At 43.5% G+C, this 27,149-nt stretch overlaps 2 protein-coding genes across 3 annotated transcripts in view; one reads left to right on the top strand and one right to left on the bottom strand.

Moving 5' to 3' along the window:
- KDELR3 (KDEL endoplasmic reticulum protein retention receptor 3) lies at window positions 1-10,359 on the top strand. The gene is made up of 5 exons (XM_058308812.2): window positions 1-212; window positions 4,141-4,241; window positions 7,230-7,388; window positions 8,377-8,629; window positions 9,443-10,359. The coding sequence occupies exons 1-5, from the start codon at window positions 122-124 to the stop codon at window positions 9,481-9,483; spliced, it is 645 nt and encodes a 214-aa protein (XP_058164795.1). The 5' UTR covers window positions 1-121; the 3' UTR covers window positions 9,484-10,359.
- DDX17 (DEAD-box helicase 17) overlaps window positions 10,357-27,149 on the bottom strand; it is a 21,814-nt gene continuing 5,021 nt past the window's right edge. Inside the window, exons 3-13 of one of the 2 annotated variants that reach the window (XM_004485108.4) lie at window positions 26,939-27,038; window positions 23,520-23,653; window positions 23,280-23,345; window positions 21,903-22,044; window positions 21,376-21,536; window positions 21,116-21,288; window positions 20,610-20,720; window positions 19,790-19,851; window positions 18,601-18,660; window positions 14,359-14,601; window positions 10,357-13,411 (exon numbers count right to left, since the gene is read on the bottom strand). In XM_004485108.4, coding sequence (XP_004485165.3) covers window positions 12,906-13,411; window positions 14,359-14,601; window positions 18,601-18,660; window positions 19,790-19,851; window positions 20,610-20,720; window positions 21,116-21,288; window positions 21,376-21,536; window positions 21,903-22,044; window positions 23,280-23,345; window positions 23,520-23,653; window positions 26,939-27,038 — 1,758 coding nt within the window. In that variant the 3' untranslated portion in view covers window positions 10,357-12,905. The remainder of the gene's footprint in view (window positions 13,412-14,358; window positions 14,602-18,600; window positions 18,661-19,789; window positions 19,852-20,609; window positions 20,721-21,115; window positions 21,289-21,375; window positions 21,537-21,902; window positions 22,045-23,279; window positions 23,346-23,519; window positions 23,654-26,938; window positions 27,039-27,149) is intronic. The other variant, XM_012528168.3, reaches the window with a different exon arrangement.

Consider the following 27,149-nt stretch of genomic DNA (forward strand, 5'->3'; position numbering starts at 1 on the left):
CGCGGGGCTGGGAGGCGCGGGCGGGGGCCTGTGGGGACTGGGAGGCCGCGGCTGGGGGGGACGTGGGCTGACGCCCGGCTGCCGAAAAGTGTCCTAGAAGTTTGCTGCACTTGGCGGGACCATGAACGTGTTCCGGATCCTCGGCGACCTGAGCCACCTCCTGGCCATGATCTTGCTGCTGGGGAAGATCTGGAAGTCCAAGTGCTGCACCGGTGAGGGGCGCCCTGGGCAGGAGGGGGGCTCCCCAGGTTTGGGGGGAAGGACCTGGGCGGCCTCTGCCTGCCAGCCCCATGTCCCCTGCCTATGGGGAGAAGCTGGGGGGGGTGCGGTGAAAGGGAGGGAACGGGACGACTCCAGAAAGTCTGTTCAGGGTGGGGACTCAGGCTTGGGAGCCCTTGAAACTATTTTTGCTCAGCTCAGCTTACATAGAAAGTTTGAAGTCAAAGAATGAGGGGTTGGGTTCTTGTCTCCTTGGCCTCATTGACATTGCCACTGCTGGCGGGAAGAGGAGGTAGGAGGAGGTGACACCCCCTGCTCCCTGCCAACCACCCCCTTTGCTCGGACAGGAGCTCTCCCTGCTTGGGGCTCCTCTCTTCTCTCTACCCTCACCCAGGAATGGGGGTGCACGTAGGAAGTGGCTCCTCATCTCTCAGGTGCTTCTCTTCCCTTCTCCCCTCTGCTCTCCCCTGCTCACTCCCCACCCCTTAGACTTCCCTTCCGGCTGGGCGCTCTTCCCTCCAACTGCCTGCGTGGGGACAGGCCGCCTGATGTGGCAGGAGGGGCACCGGCCAGGCGCAGGTGGGTGTGGAGCTGCCCCTGGGCAGAAGTCCAGGGAGGACCGGGGAGGACCCCTGTGGCCCCTGGGCTGGCTGCCCTGCGGGGGCTCTGGAGGAGTCTGGAGGCTGGGCTGGTGGTCGCGAGCAGACCAGCGCACCCGGAGGCTGCCTCCCGCCTCCCGCAGCCATCTTCGGGCTTCTCCTAAGTCCACCACGGAGGGAGGCCCGGGAGGCGTGGCCCTGTGCTGGGCCTCAGGAGACAGGCCCTGACGACTCCTCTGGTTCCCACCCTGAGGCGCTGACCAGGGCCACAGGCTCGAGGGCGGAGAGGAATGAGGGGGGACGTGCTCCTGCGCTCCCACCGGGGCCCGGGCCGGGGAGCAGCCGAGACCGGGAGGGGGCGCTGCTCCCTGGCCTTCGCTGCCAGGCTCCGTGCCAGGTCCTTGGGGGACAAAGAGAAAACCGAAGCCCCTGCCTGGTGGGCTGACATTTCAGTAGTGGGAAAGCCTCAGTGAACAGCCAGCGGCGATAAGGGCTGTGGAAGGAAGGAGGGCAGCTGGCGGAGGGGCAGAGAGAGGCCTCAGCGCAGGCTTCACTGAGGAGACGCCATCCGAGGAGACTTGCCCGGGCGCCAGCGGCAGGAGCGGGGCCTGCTGAGACTCTGGCTGACCCGGTCGTGAAGGCAGAAGGCTTGGGCCTTCCTCTCGCTCCCCCATGGCCTTACTGTGTGACCTTGGGCCTCCATTTCCCCATCTGTCAAATGGGAGGCAGGGCTGCACCAGATCCCTTACCAGGTGCCCACTCCTGTTGGGTCTCCGTGCGCTGCTGGTGTTGGTGGAATTTAGGCATTGTTTTCCAAAGAGAGTGAAAACTCTTGTGTTCCAGAAAGCCGGGGGCCTGGTGGGCTGGGGGTCTAGGGAGGGACAAGGTCATGTGAAGTGAAGGGGTGTGGCCAAGCCTCTGCCTATGGGGCTGCCTCCAGGGCTCTCCTCTCTGAAAGGACCAGTGGGTCTTGGTTCAGAATTGTCTCCCTGTCACCACCCCCTAGTGGCCTCCTTCCCCCACAGCCAACCCCAGTGCCCTCACCCCAGAGGCAGCAGGCAATAGCGTGTGAAGCCAGGCACCCGAGCAGGCGCTCATGTTCTCGTTTCATCCTGCTTCCTCAAAACAGTCTAACCACCGCCTGTATGTGAGGTGCCTATTTCATAGCTGAGGAGGGTGAGGTGCGGGCCATACCTGAAGGAAAACAGCGCATAAATCAGAACTCTCCAGAATTCTCCGGAACCTTAGGGATTCTGGTAGGGTTCATCCTCTGTCATTAAAATTGTACTCCTTCCCCAAATGTCCAGCACCCAGGAAATGGTTAGTTAAAGCCTGGTTGAGTCATTACAATAGAAACAGTCCCTAAATCAGATAATGGCACTCCCCAGGGGTTTCATGACACAGAATAAAATCCAGACGGGTTGCCCAGGGGCGGCTGGAGGATGGGAGTGTGGGGAGAATGACCGGATGTGGGGCAGGGCCCAAGGGTCAGAGCAGGCAGGACCTCAGGAGCTGGGAGGAGAGTTTGGGTTTTTATTTTAAGGGCATTTGGAGGGCACTTAAGGGCTTTAAGCAGACGTTCATTTTTAAAACATCTCTTTGGTGGTTGGGTGGAGAATGGAATTGGGGGAGGGGTGAGCAACAGGAAAGGTTTTGGGGGGACCAATGGGGGTCATTGTGGTAGTATGGGCAAAATACAATGACAGCTAGGCCCAGAGAGGGGGTGGCGCTAAGAAGTATGGAGGGCAAGTTGGCCAGTGTGGACACTGGATGCGAGGGACTGAGGGGAGAGAGGACTGGGCTTGAGCACGGGGGAGGGCTGACGGGAACTGATGAGCGTGGCTGGAGTGGTGCTGAGGAGGGGAACATACAGGTTGGGACATCAGAAGAGAATTCAGAGCTGGAGATATAAATATGAGTCTCTGGCATGCGGGGGCACGTCCAGCCCCAGGAGAGGGAAAGAGGAGAAGCAGCCCCAGGAGTAGGGAGAGAGCAGAAGAGGAGCAGCCAGGAGTGGGGAAGCAGCAGTGTGGGTGGCCGTGGAGCCCTGGGAAGTGTGCTTGGAGACAGAGGGAGTGTTAGGCAGGTCTGAGGGAGGTGACGACAGAGCCGACTTTGGATGCAGAACCGCAGGTCATTGATGGAAGGGGTTTGGTGAAGCGATGGAGGCTGTAACCAGACCGGAGGGGCCTGATGGGAAAAGAGAAAAGGGAGGCAGAGCATCTGCTTGCCTCACCCCAGAACCATCACTGTGGGGTACCAAAAGTGGCCAAAAGGAGACTAAAGAAGGATGATGACTCAGTGCAACCTGGGTTCCTGGCTTCGATTCGGGAACAGGAAGAGGGAGCCAGTGGGAAAACTGATGAAATCTGAATAAGGTGTGTAGTTCAGTTAGTAGTGCGATACCAATGTTAATTTCTTAGTTTTGATAACTGTACCATGATTACGTAAGCTGTTAACATTAGAGGAAGCTGGGTGAAGGGGATTCGGGAACCCTGCGCTGTCTTTGCAACTCTGCTGTAAACCTAAACTTGTTTCAAAGTAAAGTTAGGAAAGAAAGAGGCCAGAGCGGATCAAGAAACAGCATGGAGTGTGACTCCATTTTTGTATCACTGCCCTGCGGCCACAGGTCACATGTCCATGTATGTGTTGTGTGTGTGAGCATACGTGTCAGGTATGTACCTGAGCAACAACCAAGATCTGGAGGGACTCACAGAGGCTTTTCCTTTACATCTTAATGTATTGTCTGAATTTTGTTTCCAAAGAGTAAAAATATGCATAACTTTTATAACTAGGAAAAAGCTTTTTTAATCTTTAAATTTTGGAAAATAAAACAGAATGCTTCCCTGGCCCTGAGCCTTCCTCCGCCTGCTCCAGTCTCCCTGGTGAATCCACACCTGGCCAAGACAGTGAGTTGTTCTCCAAACGAGGGAGCTTTGGGGATTGTCAGTGGAACTTGGGGGATGGAGCAGAGCAGCCTTAACAACCCCCCATCAGGCCCGACTCACACCACCCCCGACAGCCTCCCTAGAGCAAGAACTGAGGCCAGCACTCGCAGGGGACTGGGAACTCGGTGTTCGTGTCTTTATTTGGAGACTGGGAGACAGATTACAGCTTAATGAGAGGAACAAGGACTCAAGTGATCCAACGGGAAGGGGTGAGTGTCCTCCCCCGGAGAGCGACAGCCACCCTGGGCAGGGTGTCTTCATCCAGTGGGCGTGGACACTCTGGAGGCCCTTCCAGCTCTGGGCTCGGGGTTTTCTCAAGTGTGGGTGGGCCCGGGAGTCTGTTCTCAGGGTCTCCTGTCACTCTCTGCCTATAGGCATCTCCGGGAAGAGCCAGATCCTGTTTGCTCTCGTCTTCACCACCAGGTACCTGGACCTGTTCACTAACTTCATCTCCATCTACAACACAATAATGAAGGTGAGGGGGCTGAGCAGTGAAGGGATGGAGCCTCCAGAGACACCCCCAAACTGTGCCACTGTGTGCTTGGGAACTCGGCCTGGGAGCCAGGCCGGCCTGAATTTGAATCCCTGCTTTGCTGCGTAGTGGCTGCGTGACCTGGGCTGGGGCAAGGCCTCTGGCCACCTCATGCTTCCGTTTACTCGTCTGTGAAATGAAGCTAAGAGTAGCATTTACTTAAAAGGGTTTTGTGAAAATCAAATGAGGTAATAAATGTCAATGCACCAATATATAGAATATATTAAACATTCCATAAAGGTTAACCAGTATAATGGTATAATGGTTTAAAAAAATAAGCAGAAAATCAAACATGGTGCCCTGAGCTTTCAGAGATCTTGTCCATCCATCCATCTAACAAAGATTTATTGAGTACCTACTGTGTGCTAGGCACCATTCTGCAGGAGACATTCAGGGCTCCTGTTCTCACAGAAGCTACATTCTAACAAGGGATACAGATAATAGATTGTTAAAATAGGGTGGTTTACTTAAAAAAAAGTTTTAAAAAATATGAATATGTGATAGAGAAATGTCTAGGAAGCTACTTGAGAGAACATGATCAGGAAGGTCCCCCTAAAGAGGCGACCTTTAAGCTGAGATGGAAGTGCTAGAAAGACCCAGCCATGCAAAGAGGAAGAGCATTCCGAGCAGAAGGAATAGCTGCAGCAAAGACTCCTAGGCAGTCACCAGCTCAGTGGATTCAAAGAACAGACAGAGGGCCAGTGCCTCGGGTGCTGGGTGGGCAGGGGCTCCCTGGTGGCAGCAGAGGCGCCGAGGGAGGTGAGGGAAGATGGCGCACGGCTTCGTTAAATCAAGTTAACCAGTTAGGATTTCATTTCAAGGAGAAATGGAGCGCCTCTTGAGTTCCACTCAGCTGTCCCAGACCCAGGGCTTTGGAGTGAGGCATTTTCTGGGCTTTCAGCCAAGCATCCTGATTCTTTGAGGCAACGCTGTTTAGTGGAGGGAGCCCAGGATTTGGAGTCAGTGAAGTGGGATGTAACTGCACTTGGAGGCTGGTAATGAAGACTTCAAGTAAGAGTGATTTTAACAAGATAGGGGTTTATTTTCTCTCTCCTAACTTGAAATTTGGACCGGGCTACGCATGGCTCAGATGGCAGCTCCATCCATGTCCTAGGCTCCTTCTTTCTGCTCTGCCATTGTTGGAGCATGACCAGGACCTGCTTCATGGGAGTGTGGTCTGGGCAACCGCACAGGACCCGGCACTTAGAAGGGCTCTGCACTCAGTTTTTAATGACTGGTTGCCCAGGGCTTGAGATTCTCAGTAATTTTTTTAACAAGGGACCCTGCATTTTCCTTGTTCAGTGGGTCCCACAAATTATGCAGCCAGTCCTGAATGTGATGTCTATCCAAGGTTGCCTCAGGGTCACAACCTTGCTAGAGCTCCTAACAGCCCATCCCACGTGGGGAGGAAGGAGGGAGAGCATTAGAGCACCCACCAGCTGGGTAAGCCCACAAATCCCACCCAGTAACCTCCATGTACATGCCAAAGGCCAGCTTTATTTGCAATGCTATCTGGGAAATGTTTTGGTTGGGTACATTTCCCTACCTAATAAAATAGGAAGTCCTTTTTCTAAGGAAGAAAGGCAACATGGGGTGATCCTATCTCGCAGGGCTGTTGGGAAAATTACATGAGAGAACTTATGTGACTTGCCTAGCACCGAGAAGATATTCAACAAAAGCAGGTTCTCTCTTCCACACCAGAGATGTTCCTTTGGGATTCTAGGCATCTTGCTCCTAGGATGGTGGAATGAAGGATGCTGTTATTGTGGGGTACTGAACTCACTGGGTGTGATTTCAGATCTGGGGTTTTGAAATCACTGTCCACGTAAATTCAACCCACAGGTATCAAAAACTACCTGCTTGGTTTATCTGCCCAAGGGTCTGGCTTTGGGCAGTCCTGGCAAACCTAGCTCTTCGCGTGGCTGAATGAGGTTTGGGAACGTCAAAGAGGTCAGTTTTCACATTTGTAAAATGCATTGATTCACTCACCTCAGGATTTATTTTGTGTCAGGAGCTTGGGATTTCGAGGTGGACAGAACATGGACCTTACCCTCAAGGGTTGTCCTCTTGAAGGGGAGACAGATTTGTACACAGGTATTTTCAGAACACATGATCATGGGCTGCAGTGAGTAAATTCATGGGGCTCTGGCAATACAGAGTAGGTAGGTGTGCCTCATTCTGATAAGAAAGGACTTCTCAAGGAAAGAACTGCACTTGTTAACCCATTTTGAAGTAGAAATAATTCTCTGTGTCAGTGTGGTCCAGGACTAATAGCAACACTATCACCTGGGGACTTGTTACAAATGCACTTTCTTAGGCCCATCCAGACCTACTAAATCAGAAACTCTGGAGTGGCCAGGAGCCTAGGGTGGGGGAGCAGCCATCTGTGTGATTTTCATGCATGCTGCAGTCTGAGAACCTCTGGCCTAGAAGACTAGAGCCCAAACCAGGTTATTACATACCAGAAGGACAGCCACTATAAATAGAAAATAGAGCTTACTGAAGGAGCAATGGCCAGTTGAATTAAGGGGTTGTAGGTCCCATGGAAGGAGCTCACAAGTCCCTGATGCTTATCTAGGAAGGTGAGGTTTAAAAATTGTTTCAAGAGCCCTGGAATGCCACTGCACAATCCCCTAGCAAAGGCCAAGCCTGTTTGTCTAATATTCCATAGATGGAGGGGCCACCCAGGCACCTTTGAGTCTTCTTGGCATTATCAGTCCCAAAGAGAAGCATGGAGTTACTTACCACATTAACTTCAAATTCTAGGCCACTGGGCCTAAGAGTACTTGCAAACACATTCCACTTCTCTCACACAAGGCAGAGAATCAGCCCTTAGGTTTGCTAGGTGCCAACTCAAGGCAACTTTCTGAAACCAGCAAATAGGCTGGGAAATGGTATCGTAGATTCCTAGGTGTGTTTCTCCCTTTTCAGGTGGTTTTCCTCCTCTGTGCCTACGTCACAGTGTACATGATCTATGGGAAATTCCGGAAAACATTTGACAGTGAGAATGACACATTCCGCCTGGAGTTTCTCCTGGTCCCAGTCATTGGCCTTTCCTTTCTTGAGAACTACAGTTTCACTCCATTGGAGGTAAGGGAAGGGACCAAGAGTACCAATCTCCAAGGTAAGCACGCTTCCCTCAGGGACAGCTCAGGGACAGCTCAGGGACACCGGGCCTGCCAGCCCCCATCTGCTGGAACTGTGACCATTATTCATAAATTGTTCAATTATCAGCTTAGAAATTGGCACCACTGTTCACAATGCTCCATTTGAAAATGAACGCACCTACATATTCATGCTTTTCACAAAGCAGGCATCACAGCACGCTCAGGGCTGCTGAACCTTTAGGCCCAACAATTAGCAGCTAGCCAGTACACAGGCCGGTGCCAGACCTTTGAATACTCTAAAACCGGCATCTATGTTAACAAGCATCTCAGATTTTGATGCTGGTATTCATGGCCTCTATTTTGAGAAAAACATCTTCTCAATTATGCTGAGTTTATATGATGAAATACTCAACAACCAAAAGTTATGTTCTACAGAAATGTTCAGACTATGTTGTAAAAAGAGCAGTATGTCCTTTGTACTTGAATTTCAGTTAAAAACCAAATATATTTTGCATTTTCATAAAGGGGTAGATTTAAAAATATTTTAAAATTTGAAAGCAACTTTCTCAAAAAAAAAAAAAGCCTATCCCCCCCCCCATTGTCTGCTGTGTCCATCTGTGTCCGCTTACATTGTCAGGAGGCACTAGAAACTGTCTTTTTGTTGTGTCATTTTGCTGTGTCAGCTTTCTGTGTGCGCTGCCACTCCTGGGCAGGCTGGGCTTTTCACGCGGGGCAGCTCTCCTTGTGGGGCACACACCTTGCGCGTGGGGCACTCCTATGCAGGGGCGCCCCTGCCATGGCATGGCACTCCTTGCAGGCAGCAGCGCTGCATGTGGTTCAGCTTACCACATGGCTCAAGAGGCCCTGGGGATGAACCCTGGACCCTCCAGAGTAGACGGACACTCTTTATCAGTTGAGCCATGTCCACTTCCCTGTAACCTATTTAGTAACTACTTTTTTCTTTGGCTCAGATCCTCTGGACCTTCTCTATCTACCTGGAATCGGTGGCCATCCTGCCTCAGCTCTTCATGATCAGCAAGACTGGAGAGGCTGAGACCATCACCACCCACTACCTGTTCTTTCTGGGTCTGTACCGGGCACTCTACCTGGCTAACTGGATAAGGCGGTACCAGACTGAGAATTTCTATGACCAAATTGCAGTGGTGTCTGGCGTAGTACAAACTATCTTCTACTGTGACTTCTTCTACCTGTATGTGACCAAAGGTAGGTCCTATGAAAATAAATGTTGCTGGCATGGGCCCAAGGAATTACTCAGGCAGGTGAGGGAATGAGATGAACAAGGCCAAGTCTGCTCCTCATGGTACTTACATTCTAATAGAGGAAAAACAAAACCATTTCAGGAATCAAAAAGTGCCATGAAGAAAACACAAGCCACTAGAATAGTATACTGTCCACTTTGAAATGGATTGTGAAACGACACCACAGAATACCTGATTAGGAAAATTTAGAACCCAGAAAAGGCTTATGTAAAAGCCTCAAGACAGAAACCATCTTAGTGGAACAGGACAAAAGGGCTAGCATGGATCAAAATCCATAAACCTAGACAGGTCAGGGCAGGGGTTAACCAAGATCAGTTCACAAAGGTCTCTCAGGCCATAAGGTGCTGCAGTTTCCTAATTTTAAAGGGCACCTCTTGGGGAGTCCTATGGGAGATTTTACATTTTAAAAACCAGTCCACTAGCTGTCATGTTGGGTTAAAATATAGCCAAAGCAGGGAGACTAGTTATGAGGCAGTTGAAATTGTCCAGGAGAGGCCACCAGTGGAGAGATGTGGCCAGTTCTCTTGAGAGTAGAGGGACTGCTGATGGATTAGACATTGAGATGGTCTAAGGGACAGCAGTAGGTGGTGCCAATAAGCTTGGCAGTGGCTAAGTGGCTAGTTTACCACCATGAAGTCTTGCTCTTGGCTTTATATTTGAACACCTACCAAGAGCTGGAAATTAGGGACAATTTATGCACACTGTGGTCTTTTCATCAAGATGGTAAATTTTAATTCCATCTCTTTTTCCCTTCCAGTCCTTAAAGGAAAGAAGTTAAGTCTTCCAATGCCAATTTGAGGGCCGTCAGAGATGCTCTATACTTGAACAAGAACATGGAGTAAACCATTTCAAAAGCTCTCCTTGGGGACTTACCCATGACTTGGTCCAAATATTAAAGACAGAACAATGCTTAGTGTAGATTTCAGCAAAGCACTTACCACCCTATCTAGAAGACCTTCTCATCAGTAGGGTCTCCCTTAAATGCCTATTCTAGAAAAAACTTGGGCCAATTACAAAAATACAGTACAGCAAACCCGCCCCCCCTCCGCCCCACTCCACCCCAAATGGAACAGCAACAAATCTTAATCTAGCCCATGATTGGGTCAAATAGTCTACAAGACCTTAGTGTGAAACTTGTGGTCTTATCTGTCTAGAAAAATGGCTGTGTAAGAATGCCTCATGTAAGTGGACAGTCCAAATACCAGTAGCATACTGTTGTTCTGGTAACTTAAATTTTCCAGGTAGGAAACCAAAATTAGGGAGTAATAAGGGTTCTATGATTGTGGCTACAGGTGTGAAATGTCATTTCACATCTATATAAACTAGATCTACCAGCTTTGAACTAGGTAGTTTCATGTAAGCCTTGCCTTTAAAACTCACCGGAGTCTTTTATTGTAATTCTACATTAATCCCCCCAAATCACCCTATGTAGGTATTGTTTACTGATAAGGAAACAGACAACCCAGCCCTTAACTACCAAGTATCGTCCTTTGTTACTTTCTGATTTAAATTCTGACATTAAGACAATTCCATCTTCCTTTCAGTTTTAGGTGATAACCAAAGGGAACAGTCCATCTAATATCTCCAATATTAGTCTTGATGACAATAAACTATTTTTCTGGATTTAAACTATTCTGAAAATAATTTTTAAGGAATAAAAACGTTCACACCTTATTGTCAACAGTGTTTTTATTTATACCTACAAAAGAAAACAAGATGGTATCAAAAGGACAATTTACAAACTAAGAATAGTAACATAGCTCTTAGCATCCTGTGCCTGAACATCACATCTACAAATCTTTCAAGTCTTATTTGCAACAGGAATGTTTTCAGAGACCAGCAAAGAAACAAAAAGAGCACTGATCCCAAGCAAAAGCCACCAACCTTTTAGATGAGAGAAGCCCACACAACGAACTGTTAAGGAGGGATTGGGGAGAAGCAACCCATAGCTTAAAACTGAAACCCTTTCTCTAAATGAGTTTCAACCATGAATGTAATAACTAGCATCAAATGAGGATTCTTCTGCTCATGTCCCAAAGCAATAGAACCTGACTTATAAGTGACAGATATGGTGGCAGAACTCTAGCACTATATAGGAAAAACTACTAGACTTCAACTATGCTCAGGCCACAAAAGTTTTCATATTTGTAATCTGCTGTTACTTTAATTTTAAAATCATGTCCCTGGTGGAAAAACAGAAGCAGGCAGCAAACCAATTACCGCTTGCTTTGCCTAGAGACTCTTCTCCCAGAAACTTTTAAGAGCTGCAAAGGAATAGGACACCCCTCTGGTGGTGCCTCTTTACCCTACCCCCACCCCAAAAGAATTTTGTTCTAGAGGAAAATGTTCCTAATGGACAGGTCAGTGCATAAGCATATTGGAGGGTAGGGTGCAGGGGACACAAACTGTGGTCTGAAAACACAGAGCCATTTTGCCAAATGTTCTTTCCCATGCTACTGTCCTCTCCCTTGGTTTCAACATCTATGGGGGCGGCGGGGTGGGGCTGAAAGTTGAGGAGGAAGTGGGGGAAGAAAAAAGGATGCCAAAGTTCTTACATGCATGTAATTTCAGCTTATGCTGACAACCTACCTGTATGTTGCACATTCAACCATACTTTCAGAACCCTCAAAAACATCCCTTCTCTCTCTCCCTGAAGAATTTTAAAAGGAAAAACAAAAAATGCTAAACGCAAAATAACCTCAAGTATTTAAGATATTTAACTCTTATAAATCAGCAAGCACTCTCAGGCCTCAGCCAGAGTGCAGCGGAGCCTTTCCCCCTTCAACTACATTGTAAACAATGCCAATAACAGCCTAAGAATTAACAGTCTCACACTGAAATTGTCTGGAAGAGGTTTCTGATCTCCCTGTCCTGGAGAAGAAAATTCTTTCCAGGCCCATCTGCTATAGCAAGTCTCAGTAAAACAGTAATATTATGAAGGGGACAAACTCACCTACCTTCAGTTGGAGGAAAAGGAAAGGACTTATGCTTAGTCTTCTGTAACCTTTCTTAAGCACTACCTACCTGTAAAAGCTGAGTGCCAAAAGGAGGCCAAGGAAATTTTGCACCCAGAAGCTCTTGAAAAGCACTGCAGAGAACGGGCCATGAAGAGAATAGGGTTCTTAATGAATCCTTAAGATTCCTTACTCAACTTAATTTGGCCACAAGGGCTGAGCAGCTGGTGATGAGTTGCTTTCAGTCTAGCTCCACAAACACTGAGTTAAAAAGAAAAACTGCTCAAGAGTATACTGGGTTTATAATTAAAAGTGCTTTTTTTTTTTTTTAACTGCAGGTGAGTACATAGTCAACTGATTCATAAAGTTCTCAGCGAGCATTTATTCTGATAGCCGTGTGACTGGAAAATGGATTTCACAGATGGTCCCTGGTTATATAGGTTATATAGGGAAGAGAAATAGCTCCACCCAGATGCTGAGATGCTACAGTTTAATCACTGCAATAAACACTTGGGGTTTTTAACTTAAAACATACACTTAAAAAAACTCAAGACTTAGTAATTCAATTTCTAACCCAACACTAAAATGGTTATTTTTTAGTAATTGGGGGTGGGGGGGGTGGCAGAGTATAAGGGAGACAAAACCATTAGAATTTTTAAAAACTGTCAAATGTACTTAACAAGCAATCAGCCAAAATGACAAAGCACTGTCTTAAAAAAAAATCATCAGGCCTGAGGAAGCCTGTTGCAACCTGGAAAGTGTACAGCATTATGGAAAATGTCATAGGAAATCCCCCTTGACTTTCTAACCCAGTAACAAGAGCAATTTAAAGCACAGATGCCATCTTCTGCAGAATAATCCAGCCCTCCACCCTCCTCCACAACTCAGGAAAACAAAAAATGGGCTTCCACTATAAGGGTCTAATACCTTATTTTTTTTTGTTAAGATGAAAAATACCAGCTCAAATATCCTCAACATGCAAGAAGTTGGAAAAAAATTAATCTCTTCTAGTCGACTATATATATGTAGAGGTGGGTTTCTTTTTTTTTTTTTTTTCTTTTTTTTTAAACAAAATCTGTTACTATTAGACTGGATCATTTTGGTAGGCAGAAGAAACCTGGCAGTGAATCCTAACTAATCTTCATGAAAAACAAATCACAATGGTTGGGGGGAAAAGAAAAAAGAAAAAGAAAGGGAGGGGGAAGAAAAGACAGCGTTCCTTTAAATGTAATTAAGTCTGCACAAGTCACTACCACTCAAGTGGTTTCATTTACGTGAAGGAGGAGGGGGAGGGGGAGGAGGGGGATATTGATAGGCAGTCTGCCCCATGTAACCTATCATGTTGGTAGCTCCTGGCGGCTGTGCAAACTGTTGTGACATCAGTGGCTGTGGCTGCTGCCCAGACCGGCCTATCCCACTAAACTGCTGGCTAGAGCTCTGTGAACTTCTCCCAGTTGAAGTGGTGCTACTAGCCCCATAAGTGCCAGCACCATATTCTTGGGCTGTATAACCACTGGTGCCATAAGCAGCTGCCCCATAGGTGCCTTGACTATAGGTGTATTGGCCTGCTTGTGCTCCAAAGGCCGAATTTGGACTTCCATAGCCACTTCCATTAGCATAACCGGCTCTATCAGTTTCACTACGATCCCGGTAACTTGCAGTGTCTCTTCGACCACCATCCTTGACTCCTCGAAGCCTCCGGTCACACTCATCCTGATACATCAGATTAGGATTGTTGGCTGAAGAAGTGGTCCGATACCGAGAACGACCTCCTGATGGGAGGATATACAAGCAATTTTTAGTGCCAAACAACAAGGCTCAAAAATAACTGCACATAAAAACTCTACTGGGTTGGGTACAAGAGTATTCAGCATTCTTTCCTGACCTTTACATAGGCCAGCATTCAAATCAGTACTTTAAGAATATACCCGTATTTTCTTTTAACTGGGCATATCCAGAAGAGTAGGAAACTAAAGCACGCATTCTAAATTATTCAAAACTTCTCACTCTTAAGACCTTTTCTTTCCTTTTTGATAGCCTTTTGATAGCCAATAAGCAATCTTAGTAATTTAGGAATAATGATCAAGGAGTCCTCTACTCATTCGCAGTGGTTCTCAATTGTTGCTTTGTGGACCTAGCAGCATCAAAAACATCTCAGAAGTTTCAGGAAAAAAAAGTACAAGTTCCTGGGCCCAATTCCAACCCCTCTAAAATATGTGTTTTTTAAAACCTGATGTGCGGCTTCAATGACTTCAAGAACTTGAGGGAAAAAATACCAAACTGGAAGCTAGGGGGCTCAGCTTCCAGCATATTTTTCAACAGTACAGTGTTTAGATCCAATCACTATGCCTTAGTTTCTAATACCACAAAACGGTGTAAATTTACTCTTCTCCCCATATGTAGAACTAAAGCCTAACAGACTGCTAAAGCCTTTTAAAGGCATTAAAAGCAACTTCAACTTAGCATAATTCTGAATATGCACCATACTTCAAAATTCAACAATCACTTTTATATTATCTACAGTCAGTTTTACATTACCTACAGAAGTAGGACAATACTATGGGCCTCCACCTCTCCCTATTTTTTCACTTCAAAGAAGTTACAAAAAGGATTAAACATAGACCTTTGTTATTAAGCAAACTTAAAATAAGCAAACAAAACAAAGCATAAAGAACATAAAAAGATACCTTGGAAGTACCTGGAAAACTCCAGGACTTACCCTTACCCCCTCCTCCGCCGCCTCCTCTATGGTCCACTAGCTGCATAAGTTTTGGATTGATAGCTTGATTAGCCTCTTCTAGCACTTTGATCAGCTCTCTGGCCTGCTTTAGGTTCCCTGGTGTGAAGAAGGTGTAGGCGGTGCCTTTGTTGGTGCTTCGGGCTGTTCGGCCAATACGGTGCACATAATCCTCTGAGCTGTTTGGATAGTCATAGTTGATCACAAACTTGACATCTTCCACATCTTCAAAGCCAATGATGAGTCAGTGTGTAGGTTGATGTGGCAGGGAAAGAGAAGGTAAAGGACATGCCAACGACAGGTGGGAAGCACGAATGCAGATGACAGCAAGAGGGGAAAAGATTAAGTTAGTAACTGCTCTGAACAAGAGCCCCCAAAAATAAAAAAAAAATTAAGAAAAAAATGAGAGACTCATCCCAACAGAGTAAAAGCGGATTAATGATTCTTGGGACATGCACCAGGAGTGGCATCTTTACTAGCTGTAAAACCCTGAAGGAACCCAATCAACCATCCAAGCATCTGCCTCTTCTGTATTGTAACCAAGGTACTGGGGGCAGGAGCTGTAGCAAGATCTGTCTTCAGAATGGCAGATTCCAGTTCCATTCTTTTCAAAACGGGCATGTAGAAGGAAGCGGTACCACTGTTAAGTTACCAGGTCAAATCACTTCTACTCTGTTGGGAGAAGCCTGGCAAAATCTATCAGTAATATAACAAACTTACCTTTAAACCAGTCACAGAGCAAAATGAAACAAGAGGCTTCATATACTCTATTACTACATTTTCAAAAAAACCAATCAAAATACGTAGGTTTAATCACTAAACATTTTTTGCTAATACAGTTTTTTAAACTCCGATAAGAGCCAAAGTTGCTAAGTACACACCTATTTTCCTTTACAGAAATAACCAAATTACATTTCCCCCTTTCAATTACCACGAGAGCACATTACACTAAAATTTCACTCTACTACCAAGCCCAGCTTTTGCCAAATGAGGTTTTTTTGCTCAACTCAAGGTTATTTCAACTTAGTACTTGCTTCAATTGTCAGATTGTCTACGTGACCTGGAAATTAAATAGAGTGTGGGAAAAACCATGAAACCTTGAGACACAAGTTTAATATTCTGTCCACTGCTGGGAATTGCGCTGAAAAACCTCCTAATGCTTAAAGTATGTAAATGTTAGTGTAATGTTTTCAGCTAAATGTAGTTTTACCTACTTAAACAAACAAGTTTTAAGAATATAACAAAGAATCCTAATGTTTTGTGGAAAAAATCTGCATTTTACAAAGAATATCCAGAAAATATCCTAGATAAAACACAGATTTTTGTGATATAAATAATTAAAAAAACATTCTCTGTTTGTTACCAGACCGATGCACACTCCCTCCTCCTTTGGGAAACCGCTGCAGCCGATCCCGTCTCTTTGCCTTTTATTTTTGGCGGCCTCCTTTCGAAAACTCCGCCTTCTGACACGGGACCACTGGAGCGCGGGGAGCATGCATCAAGGGTCCGTGGCAGTGAGAAGTCCCCACACACGCTCGCTCTGTGAACTGGCTTAGATGCTTCTCTGTAGCCCCATTTGGTTGCCAAGCGCCGGAGAACCTGGGTTCGGGTAAAAATTTCAGGTCCTCCAACGCCTCCCCCAAGGATAATTGGGGTGATTGTAGAAAAAAATAATTAAAAAAAAAAAAATGTAAGTTACATCCAAAGGGTCAGACTGCATCTATTGCCCAGACTGGATTAATTTCAGGAGAAAAGGGGAGATGATTTAAAAAAAAAACAAAAAACAAAAAACAAAATTCAGCTGTTAAAGGGCCTGTGAAGAAAGGGGCATTTTGGTCTGTTTCTTATTACAATAAAGGGCTCCTCAGTCTTTACTGACCCCTAAAGTCCTGAATCACACCAGAAAGACGAGAAGGCAGTTATCACAGGGGGCAGCGTGAGTCTCCGGCTAGGGTCGTTGATGCAACAAAAGAAAAAAACCTGACAGGGCCAGGATAGATGTAAGATGGGGAATTATGCTCCGTGGCCATATCTTCAGAGCTAGAGTAATGCTCCTTAATCAATCCCATAAGCAGCAGAGCAAGCTGAATTACTGCACTGGAGCCACAGAGGTGTGCTAGAAAGCACTGGGGACTGGAGTCGACAATTCAGAGACTATAGATGGGAGGGACTATTTCTGTAGGGGCTCAAGAGGGGGCAGACATGGTGCAAGTTCTTCATACAAAGAAAGGTGTCCTGTGTGTGCACACACATGGCTGGCTGAGGGCACATTAGAGCAAGCGCAGAATTTGATTTTTCTCCAGTCAAGCCTGCCCTGATGTTATTTGTGCAATGCCACAATGTTATCTTGCTGCCTTTATAGAAGATGCTGTAGCAAGGTAAGAAATTGAAAAGTTAATGTTTTGGCCAGCTATCTGGGATAAGAACCTTGTCTGACATCAAAAAGCTCAACGACATGGCCTGAATCTCCAATCCCTAATTGGGAGGGACTAAGACTAGCTAACAGGCTCATCTAGACCTGCTTCGGGCCAATGTAGATTTGCCTCAGCCATGTACTGAGTGATCTGCAGCTGATACCAAAGCTTCTGTTAAAAAACAAAACAAAATCAATTCAATATTTTAAATTTAACAGTGTGCAGTTTAAACAAAAAAAATAAAAAGTATCCCAGTGAAAAGGGAATAGTGGTTTTCTAAGGGTGACTGTAAATAAAATTATGGGAATGAGAACTTACCTGAGGGGAACATTTAAGAGGCCATCTCTCGACAGGATGTGTAAAAAGGCCTGGTGACTCAGCTAAAAATTGCACCCCTGTCTATGAGGTAGAAGCCTTCACTTTCCAGGATCGTGTAGGACCTTGGTCAGAATTCTGCCGTTCTGGTGGGTTCTCCCCCTCCTTTTGATTTTTACAAGGCAGCAAACAAAGGGGCCCAAAACAAGCACTAATGCTGAGTAACAAGAAACAGACTTGGGTACCTTCCCTCTCCCCTCACTTGGATGAGTGGGGGTGGGATGAAGAGTCTAAAGTTATTCTCATGGCAGCCAATTGATTTGGTTTAGGAATTCAGAGGGACATGGAGCAAATATATATATTTTTGATTGTCTAGGCAAGATGCACAAAGAAGCTACCAGCACATAGCAAGCCTGTTTAAAAACCACCATTACTGAAAGCTTTTATGTAAACTGCTTTCAGGCCTCAGCCTCTTCTCCCAACAGGCCCGAGTTCTAACCGCACAGATCCAGACATGACCTCAGAGGGCAGAGACAAAATTTCAGTCATGGCTGCAGGTCACCACCTCTGAAGGAGGGAATGATGAGTGTAATGTATAAAAAGATTACTATCACTTTGTATTCCAGGTTAAATACTTGTTCTCTTTACGTTAAACATTATGGAAGAATATAAAACTTCTCGCCTCACTGGGCAAGAAATTAAATGTCTATAATTTAAAGATTTGCTTGTGATAGAAATAATTTCATTTTTAAAATAGAAAGTTTTTATTTAGCCCTGTTTTGCTCAGAATAATGGGCTAAAGTACCTCAAAAGATCTGTATACATCCTAACTCATAACTGAAAACTCCAGAAGAACATCATCTGCAAATTAACTTCTTATAAGAGGAAGGTAACACATTTTTGATACAAGTATAGGTGGGAGAAGGGGAAAACTGAGAGTCCATGAGTTTACTTCAGTAAATAAAATTGGGCTACAAACATTTAATTGCTTAATGATATCAAATTATATACTTATTAAATCCCAAGAATATATTACATTAGCATCCATGAACTGGACCACCTAACATCGACTGATTTGTACAAGGGAAAAAAAAAAACTGAAGCAACTAGCTTAAAATAGATAATAGATACCAGGCCCACTTTATCCAGCCAGGAAACAGAACAAAACCAGGAAGAAGTTGGGCTTGAGTTGCTTAACTGAACGTCTCCTCTCCCTCTAACTGAAAAGTCATGCCTAGGCCTTGCTGCAGACCAAAGCCTGTTTGTTAGGAGCAAGAAGAGACTTTGAAAATAAAACTAAAAAAAAAAAAAAAAAAAGGGGGAGAGGGGGAATCAAGGTTAAAAAAAAAAATTGTGGGGGATATCACGCTTTGTATTGTCCTCTTTTAAATGTTTATCTAAACATTCATCTATACAACTCTAATTTGAAGCAAAAAACATATCTTTAAACCAAAAGCTATATATACCATTAATAGAGACACCTATCTATACAAACCTAGCCCACGGGAGGCTACATCTGTGGCAATGAGGATGGGAGCCTTTCCGGAACGGAACTCTGCAAAACAAGAAGGTACAATGAAAGAAAAGCTATGCAACCAAGGCTAACAGATAGGTCTTTAAAAAATAAACATTTCTAGCTATGTGGCCCTTTTTTCCATACCATGTTAAAATGTCAGAAAATGCTAAGCCCCTTTAGAAACAAAACCAAAAATGGAGGGGAAAAGGCAAGAGATATGGATGCAAATAGAAATAAGTATTTTTCCCAAGATGTATATATGTTATTTTAAAAATATGGTCTCTTCCATTTCACTCAATGGCCTTCCCATATGAATAGTACTGAACAACAAAAATAACTGGCAGAAGTGGATGTGGCTCAACCAGGTGGGTGCCTGCCTACCACACAGGAGGCCCTGGGTTCAGGCCCCATGCCTCCTAAAGAAGATGAACAAAGCCGCATCTGCTGCAGTGAGTGTATGCTATAAGCCAGCAGAGTGGCTCAGGCGGTTGGAGACACTCACCTCCCATGTGGGAGGACCCAGGTTCGGTTCTCGGTGCCTTCTGGAGAAGGTGAGCAAAAAATGAGCAGAAAGACGAGAAAACCACGGTGTGTGTGTATGTGTAAATAAAATAAGTAAATAAATCTTTTAAAAAACCAAAACAAACAAAAAAAGGACTGGCAGGAAATATGTTAAAATTAACTTCATGATCAAGGAATTTTCTCTTTTTAACATTTCAGTAACTGTCAAATTTTCCACAAAGGGTAAATACTTTTATAATCAAAAGGGGAAAAATTAGTAAGAACTTATTAAACAAGGAAAAAGGCAGAAGTAATGAAAAAGAGGGAGAGTGAGCAGCATTATGGACCTTACAGGGACTTCACAGACATGCTCACAATATTCATTTAGCTGGGGATAGGCAAACTAAGGTCTGTGGCCAAATCTGGCACAATGTCTGTTTCTGCAAATAAGTTTTATTGGAAAACAGGCCATTCCTTTAAACATTATCTATAGTTGCTTTTGCGCTATGAAGACAGAGCTGAGAATACCTGTGACAGACTACCATATGACATGCAAAGCTAAAAATATCACTACCCCCTTTACAGAAAAATTTTGTGACCCCTTATACAGAGCACAGACTTTTGATTAGGAAAAAATCCATAGAAAATACTTAAATTTTGAACTCACCGTTAAGTACCCAATCTCTTTCTGGTTGACTCTTGTCTCCATGGATACACATAGCTGGCCAGCTGTCAGAAGAAAAGTGACCAATATTTTAGAAAGCTTGAAAAATACTGGAAGGGACGCAGACTTGGCCCAGTGGTTAGGGCGTCTGTTTACCACATGGGAGGTCTGTGGTTCAAACCCCGGGCCTCCTTGACCCATGTGGAGCTGGCCCATGCACAGTGCTAATGCGTGCAAAGAGTGCCATGCCACGCAGGGGTGTCCCCTGCGTAGGGGAGCCCCATGTGCAAGGAGAGCTGCCCAGCACGAAAGTAAATTCAGCCTGCCCAGGAATGGCACCGCACACATGGAGAGCTGACACAGCAAGATGATGCAACAAAAAGAAACACAGATTCCCATGCCGCTAAACTGACAACAAAAGTGGACAAAGAAGAACACGCAGCAAATGGGCACAGAGAACAGACAACTGGGGAGGGGAGAGAAATAAATAAATAAATCTTAAAAAAAAAAAAAAAACAGGAAAAGGAAGAGCTTTCATATGATTTTTTTTTTTTTTTTTTTTTTTTGAGGTACTGGGGCTGGGAATTGAACCCAGGACACCTCGTATGTGGGAAATCATTGTTCAACCACTGGGCGACATTGGCTCCCCCGTATGTGATTTTGGTAACATTTGTTAGACTACATAAATAGATTTCTAGGTTCGTTTACAGAAAAACTTGCATGTTAGGTATCACTGAAATATTACACAACACTGACTACACTAACTTAGAAGTTCCTACTAAACTTTAAAGCAAGAGGTGAATTTGCTTGGTGCTACACTCACCCATCCCTGCGCATCCTTCGAGTGAGGTCATCACAGCGTCTCTTCGTCTCCACAAATATTATTGTCTTATTTTCCTTTTCAGCCATTATTTCCTCCATGAGCTGGATCAATCTGAAAGCAAGACGACAAACAATAATGCATACAGAAAGGCCTCCTTAAACATTATGTGATTAACTCATACCATCCTCACAATAAGGCTGAGGTGGGCAGTATTATCCTATCTGATAGATGAAGAAACCGAGGCACCATAAGGTAACCCACCCAAAATTATAGCCAATAGGTAGGGCAGAGCTGGGATTCATATCCAAGAATCCAGAATACTTGCCTTTAACCAAAATGCTTGATTGACTCTGATATAAAGGATGCATTATCAGAAAACTATCAACGCTTTTTAAGAGGTTTTTGGGTCTCAAAAACTATTGGCTTCCCTAACATTTAATTTTCGGGGATTATTAGGATAAGTTTATGAGCATTAAACAAAGCAGACAGTGAAATCTCTTTCATACTTGTGGTCTTTTTCACTTTCCATGCAGACATCCACAATTTGGAGGATGTTGTGGTTGGCACTCAACTCCAGATTGCCTACGTTGATCTGGGTGTAATCACGAAGGAAATCCTCAGCAAGCTGCCTTACTTCTTTTGGCCAGGTTGCACTCCACATCAAGGTCTGTCTATCAGGCTATCAGGAAAGGAAACGCTTTCTTTTAGGATAAGCAATTTGAACAGGCGAAATGTATAAAGGCAGCAAAATATCAGCTTTACACACCCTGATTTGGTCAACAATTTTACGAATCTGGGGTTCAAAGCCCATATCAAGCATTCTATCCGCCTCATCCAGTACGAGGTAAGTACATCGGCGAAGATTTGTCTTTCCTGACTCCAAGAAATCTATTAGGCGCCCAGGAGTAGCTATACAGATCTCAACACCTGTAAAACAAAATCAAGATCTAGCTGATGAAGATTTCTTTACATACTGCCCAAGCCTCAGCAAATGCAGAAGCACCAGCACATCTGGCAGTCATGCTCAATGTTACAAAAGAGCAGCTAAAGTGTGGCAAAGAACCTGCAAAAGCATGAAGAAAAGAGAATTTTATACAATTCAATGAACCCACAGACCCTAGACTATGTTCAATTTTCTACCCCCAAACAGCTATTTCAACCCCATCTAAGAATTTATAAGCTGCTGAAATATTCAGTTTTTCACTAGTACCAGTATTTTCCTCTTCAATTCCACTCACAGAAACTGGTAAAGAGAAGCTAAAATATTTACACATTAAAATATCCTTTCATTACCTCTTTCCAAGTCTCGAATCTGGGGACCTTTAGGAGCACCTCCATAGATGCAAGTACTCTTCAACCTAGAACATTTGCCATAGTCATCAGCCACCTGCTGTACTTGCTGGGCAAGTTCTCTGGTAGGAGCCAGAACTAGACACTGAAACAAACAAACACTACTTGAGCCACTCCAAATACAGGTTTGCTTTCTTAAAAAAGAAAGGACAATAAAGGCAATCTAACTCTTTCCCTATTGTCTAGTTCACCTTATCAAAATACGTGCTGGGGTGGGGGAGGCAGTCCACCGTAACGTGAAAAGAAAATATGTTAAGAATTTAAGTTATATTCAGCATGGGGAATGATAACAGCACCCTGACTTGGCTTATTTTTGACACATTATAATGTATTACAGCTAATGCTCTTTAAGTGGATTTACACATTTTACTACCTAGTTTTAACCACACAACACTCACAGAATAAATAAAATATTGTAAAATATTACTGCAATGAATTAATGGATTAAATTAGTACGAAACAGGTAATATGAAAGTGGTGGAGGCTGACACTTTTTCTCACTTCCACTTTAGGCTGTTTGCCACATACAGGCAAACACAATGACTTATACACTATCCGACGAATAGTTGGCCAGAACAATACAAAATCAAGACTGTGAACTAGATAATCATACATCCTGTTAATAAACCTTGCTCAGGGTACTGATCTACTAGATATTAGATAATACTAGCCATATATTGAAAAATAACTAATTTTTTTTAAGAACAGAAGACATTTTAACAACATACTTATACATACAGAGAGCAAATGCAAGTTCAATTAAAAGAAACAAAACCACAGATAAGAGTGTATATTCAAAAAATATGGATACCATTACTCAAATCTTACAGGAAATAGCATAATTGATGAAACCAGAAAATCCTGCTGCCCTACAAATTATTCACAAAACTATTACTTAACCACAAAAAATATACATCCTTAACTTCACTTTAAGATCCATCAAGTAGAGATCGCATCTTATATCCCCCACTGCAACTAAGCAACTTAAAAAATAAGTACTACACCTGAATTACTGCACAATAAACACCTATTTATGAAGACAATATGCACAGTGGTAAAGAGTCAGACCTTGGCTCAAATTCAAGTCTAGCCACTTCATACTGGTGTGACCTGGGTCAAGTAACTTAACTGCACAGGTCTCAGGCTTCTTATAAAAAGATGGGGATAATACCACTTCCAGTCACCAAAGCAGGTTACGGTAAGGGAAGGGATTGAGAATAAAATATATGTAATATATGTGGTGCACACTGCCTGAAGCATAGTAATCATTAAATTATAGTTTTCTTAGAATTAATGATAAACAAACTGAAATACACTTACGATTGGGCCGTCTCCCCTTTCTAAGTATGGCTGGTGGTTAATATGAACAATTGCAGGCAGCAAATACTATGGGAGAAAAATCAAACATTATAATTCCATATATATTTCAGATAACAAAACACGTAAATATCACCTATATACTCTGATTTACAATATTACAAAAAAACTGACAATATAGGTAATAACTAGAAAAGAAATGAAGTATTACAATGTTAAAATTCTCCAGTTGCTGGTACATACCGCCAGTGTCTTCCCAGAGCCAGTCTGAGCAATGCCCACCATATCCCGGCCACTCAGAGCCAAAGGAAATCCCTGGCACTGAATTGGAGTTGGTTCAGTAAAGTGTTGATCCATTAACACATCCATTACATATTCTGTAAGAACAAACATGTTACTGCTTTTAAATAAAACAAGAGGACACAACCAGAAGTATTAAAAAAACCTGTAAGCCTTATTCCAGGTATGCAAGGGTGGTTCAATATAAGAAAACCAATAAAAATGTAATAAACTACATTACTAGAACAAAGGAGAAAATTAGAAACAAAAACAAGATCTTAATTGACACAGAAAATTTGAAAAATTCCAAAGAAGCAGATGTGGCTCAAGCAGTTGGACGCCTGCCTACCACATGGGAGGTCCTGGGTTCGTTTCCCCATGCCTCCTAAAGAAGGTAAGCCAGAGAGGAGCTGATGCAATAAGATGATGCAAGGAGACGACACAATGAAAGATGTAAGAAGCAGTAGCACAGGTGGCTCAAACCACTGGGCGTCTCCCTCCCTCCCACATGGGAGTTCCAAGTGCCTTCTAAAAAGACAAGCACACAAAAAGCACAAACAATGGGGGGGGGGAGTTGGGGTATGCTTGCGCGGGGGCAGGGAACAAATTAAAATATATATCTTTAAAAAATAAAAGTAAAAAGCCAGTATCCTTTCTTGATAAATGGCATATACGAAAAACCCAGAGTTAACATCATCTTCATCAGCAAAAGGCTGAAAGCTTCCCTCTAAGATCAGAAACAAGAAAAGGCTGCCTGCTATAACCACTGTTGTTTAACATTGTACAGAAGTTCTAGCCAGAGCTTTTAGCAAAAGAAAGAAAGAAAAGGCATCCAAATTGAAAAGAGAAAACTTTCTCAACTTTCAAATAGTATGATTCGATATACAGAGAATCCTGAAACATTCACAACAAAGCTACATGGGATAATAAATTCAGCAACATGGTGAGACATAAGATTAACTTGCAGGGAAGCGGACTTGGCCCAAAGGATAGGGTGTCCGCCTACCACTTGGGAGGTCCACGGTTCAAACGGTGGGCCTCCTTGACCTATGTGCAGTGCTGATGTTGCGCAAGGAGTGCCGGGCCATGCAGGGGTGTCCCCTGCATAGGGGAGCCCCACATGCAAGGAGTGTACCCCGTAAGGAGAGCCATCCAGCACGAAAGAAAGTCCAGCCTGCCCAGGAGTGGCAGCCCACACACATCTTGCTGACACAGCAAGATGATGCAACAAGAATAGATATAGATTCCTGGTGCTGCTGACAACAGTACAACAATGCAAGCGGACACGGAAATACATGCAGAAAATAGACACACAAAAAAGAGCAGACAACTGGGGGGGGGGGAAGGGGGGAGAAATAAATTAAGAAAAAAGATGAACATGCAAAGTCAGTAGTATGTCTATACAGCAGTAATGAACAATCTGAGGAGGAAGCCAAGAAAAGAAATCCAAATTAAAATTCCAAAAGCCTACATAGGAACTCTGTATTTTATGCATGATTTTTCTGTAAACCTTGAACTTATTTAACTAAAAAAAATTTTTAATATTCCAACAGCCTTCTTTGGAGAAATGGAAAAACCAATCAAATTCCTATCAAAGAGCAAGCAGCTCCAAATAGTCAAAACCATTTTTGATAAAGAAGAACAAAGTTCGAGTACTCACACTCCCAAATTTTAAACTTACTATAAAACCACAGAAATAAAAGCAGCATGGTATAGGGAAAAGGACAGATATATAGGCCAATGGAATCAAACTGAGAATTCAGAAATAACTCTCTCACCTTTGACAAAGGTGTTAAGTCCACTCAGCAGAGGAAAAAAATAGTCTCGTCAACAAATGGTGGTGGGAAAAACTGGATAACCATATGCAAAAAGAATGAAAGTGGACCCCTACCTCACACCAAACACAGAAATTAACTCAAAATGGAACAAAGACCTAAGTGTAAGTACTAAAGCTATCAATTTCCCGGAAAAAAAAACACCAAGAAACATCTTCAAGACAGTGTTAAGTGGTGGTTTCTTAATGCATTTCACCAAAAGCACAAGCCACAAAAGAAAAACCCGGTAAATGCAACTTTATCAAAATTAAACATCTTTGTACATAAGAAGGACTTTATCAGCAAAATATAAGACAACTACAGCACAGGAGAAAATATTTGGAAACCATATATCCTACATGTTAACAAAAAGACACATGTGACCCAATTTTAAATAACAGGGAAAGACTTAAGACAATTCTCTAAAGATATACAAATGTGAATAAGCATATGAAAAGATGCTCAGTCATTAGCTACCAGACAGGAAAATGCAAATCAATAAAACTTCAATGGGAAACTATCACACCCACTAGAACAGCTACTATTAAGAAAATGGATTACAAGTGTTAGAGAAGCTATAAAGAAATAGGATCCAACCCTTATTTACCATTGGCAGAAATTAAAATGGTGCAGCCACTGATGCTTCCTCAAAAAGTACAGAATTACTATATGATCTAGCATCCCCACTGCTAGATATATATACACAAAAGAACTGAAAGCAGGAATCCAACCAGACATTTATTTGCACACCAAGGTATCATAGCAGCATTATTCACAATTGCCTAAGTGGAAATAGCCCGTGTCCATCAATAGGAAAAGATAAACAAAATGTGTACACACATACACACAATGGATTATTCAGCCATAAAAAGGAAATATTTTCTGATGTATGCTACATGGGTGCATCTTGAAGACACGGTGAGTGAAAAGACATACACAAAATGACAAATAATGTTATTATCTCAATGACATGGAACAAGCATAATATGCATATTCATAAAGGAGTAAGGGTAGAGAATGGGGAATTGGTAGAGAGTTCCTGTTTGGTGTAATGGAAAGGTTTTGGTAATCAATGGTGGTGTTGGTAGCACAACATTACAAATGCAATTATCACCATTAAATATATATCTGAATGTGGTTGAAAGTGGAATTTTTAGGTTATATATGTAACCAGCATAAAAATGTAAAAAAAAAAAAATCCCACACATTTGTTAATGGGCACATAATATTTTTAATATGGAGATAACCTCTCCAAGAGAAGTATTATTTTCTGTTACTGAATCTTCAGACCACTTCCCCACTGTCTGCTATTTTCTAAAAGGCAGAGGCAAAACCGTAGTGGAAGGTAAAAAACTCTCAAAAAGAAAAATGTTCCCTGTCTAATAAATCTCTTATTCAATTTTGAAAAATAAGAAACCATTACCTTATTTTAAAAATTACCTTTGTGAATGGTTTCTAATCATATTTTCAACAAAAATCCTAATTTTGGGTCAAAAATCTTTAGCTCATTACCCATGCTTACCATTCAACCAAAGTCAACAACTAAGATTCTGGACTGAAAACACTTACGTGGGAAGTTAGCATGATGGAAGGCAAACACGGGTTTAGGACAAACATCTCCCCCTCTCACGGTAATCTCTTTCTTTCTACGTAGCTCATCAACCTCATACTATAGAAGAAAAGGAAGTAAAATAAATTAGCAAACAAGTTATTCTAAACATGCAAAAGTTCATGCTCCACCCCTACTAGCAACTATTATCCAATCCACAAATTAGAGGAA

The sequence above is a fragment of the Dasypus novemcinctus genome, chromosome 12 (genome assembly GCF_030445035.2).
Source record: "Dasypus novemcinctus isolate mDasNov1 chromosome 12, mDasNov1.1.hap2, whole genome shotgun sequence".
Lineage (NCBI taxonomy): Eukaryota > Metazoa > Chordata > Mammalia > Cingulata > Dasypodidae > Dasypus > Dasypus novemcinctus.

Coding starts and splice junctions, on each gene's coding strand:
- KDELR3 (XM_058308812.2), top strand. CDS start 122: ATGAACGTGTTCCGGATCCTCGGCGACCTGAGCCACCTCCTGGCCATG. Junction 213..4,140: donor GAAGTCCAAGTGCTGCACCG/GTGAGGGGCGCC, acceptor CTCTGCCTATAG/GCATCTCCGGGAAGAGCCAG. Junction 8,630..9,442: donor CTACCTGTATGTGACCAAAG/GTAGGTCCTATG, acceptor TTTCCCTTCCAG/TCCTTAAAGGAAAGAAGTTA.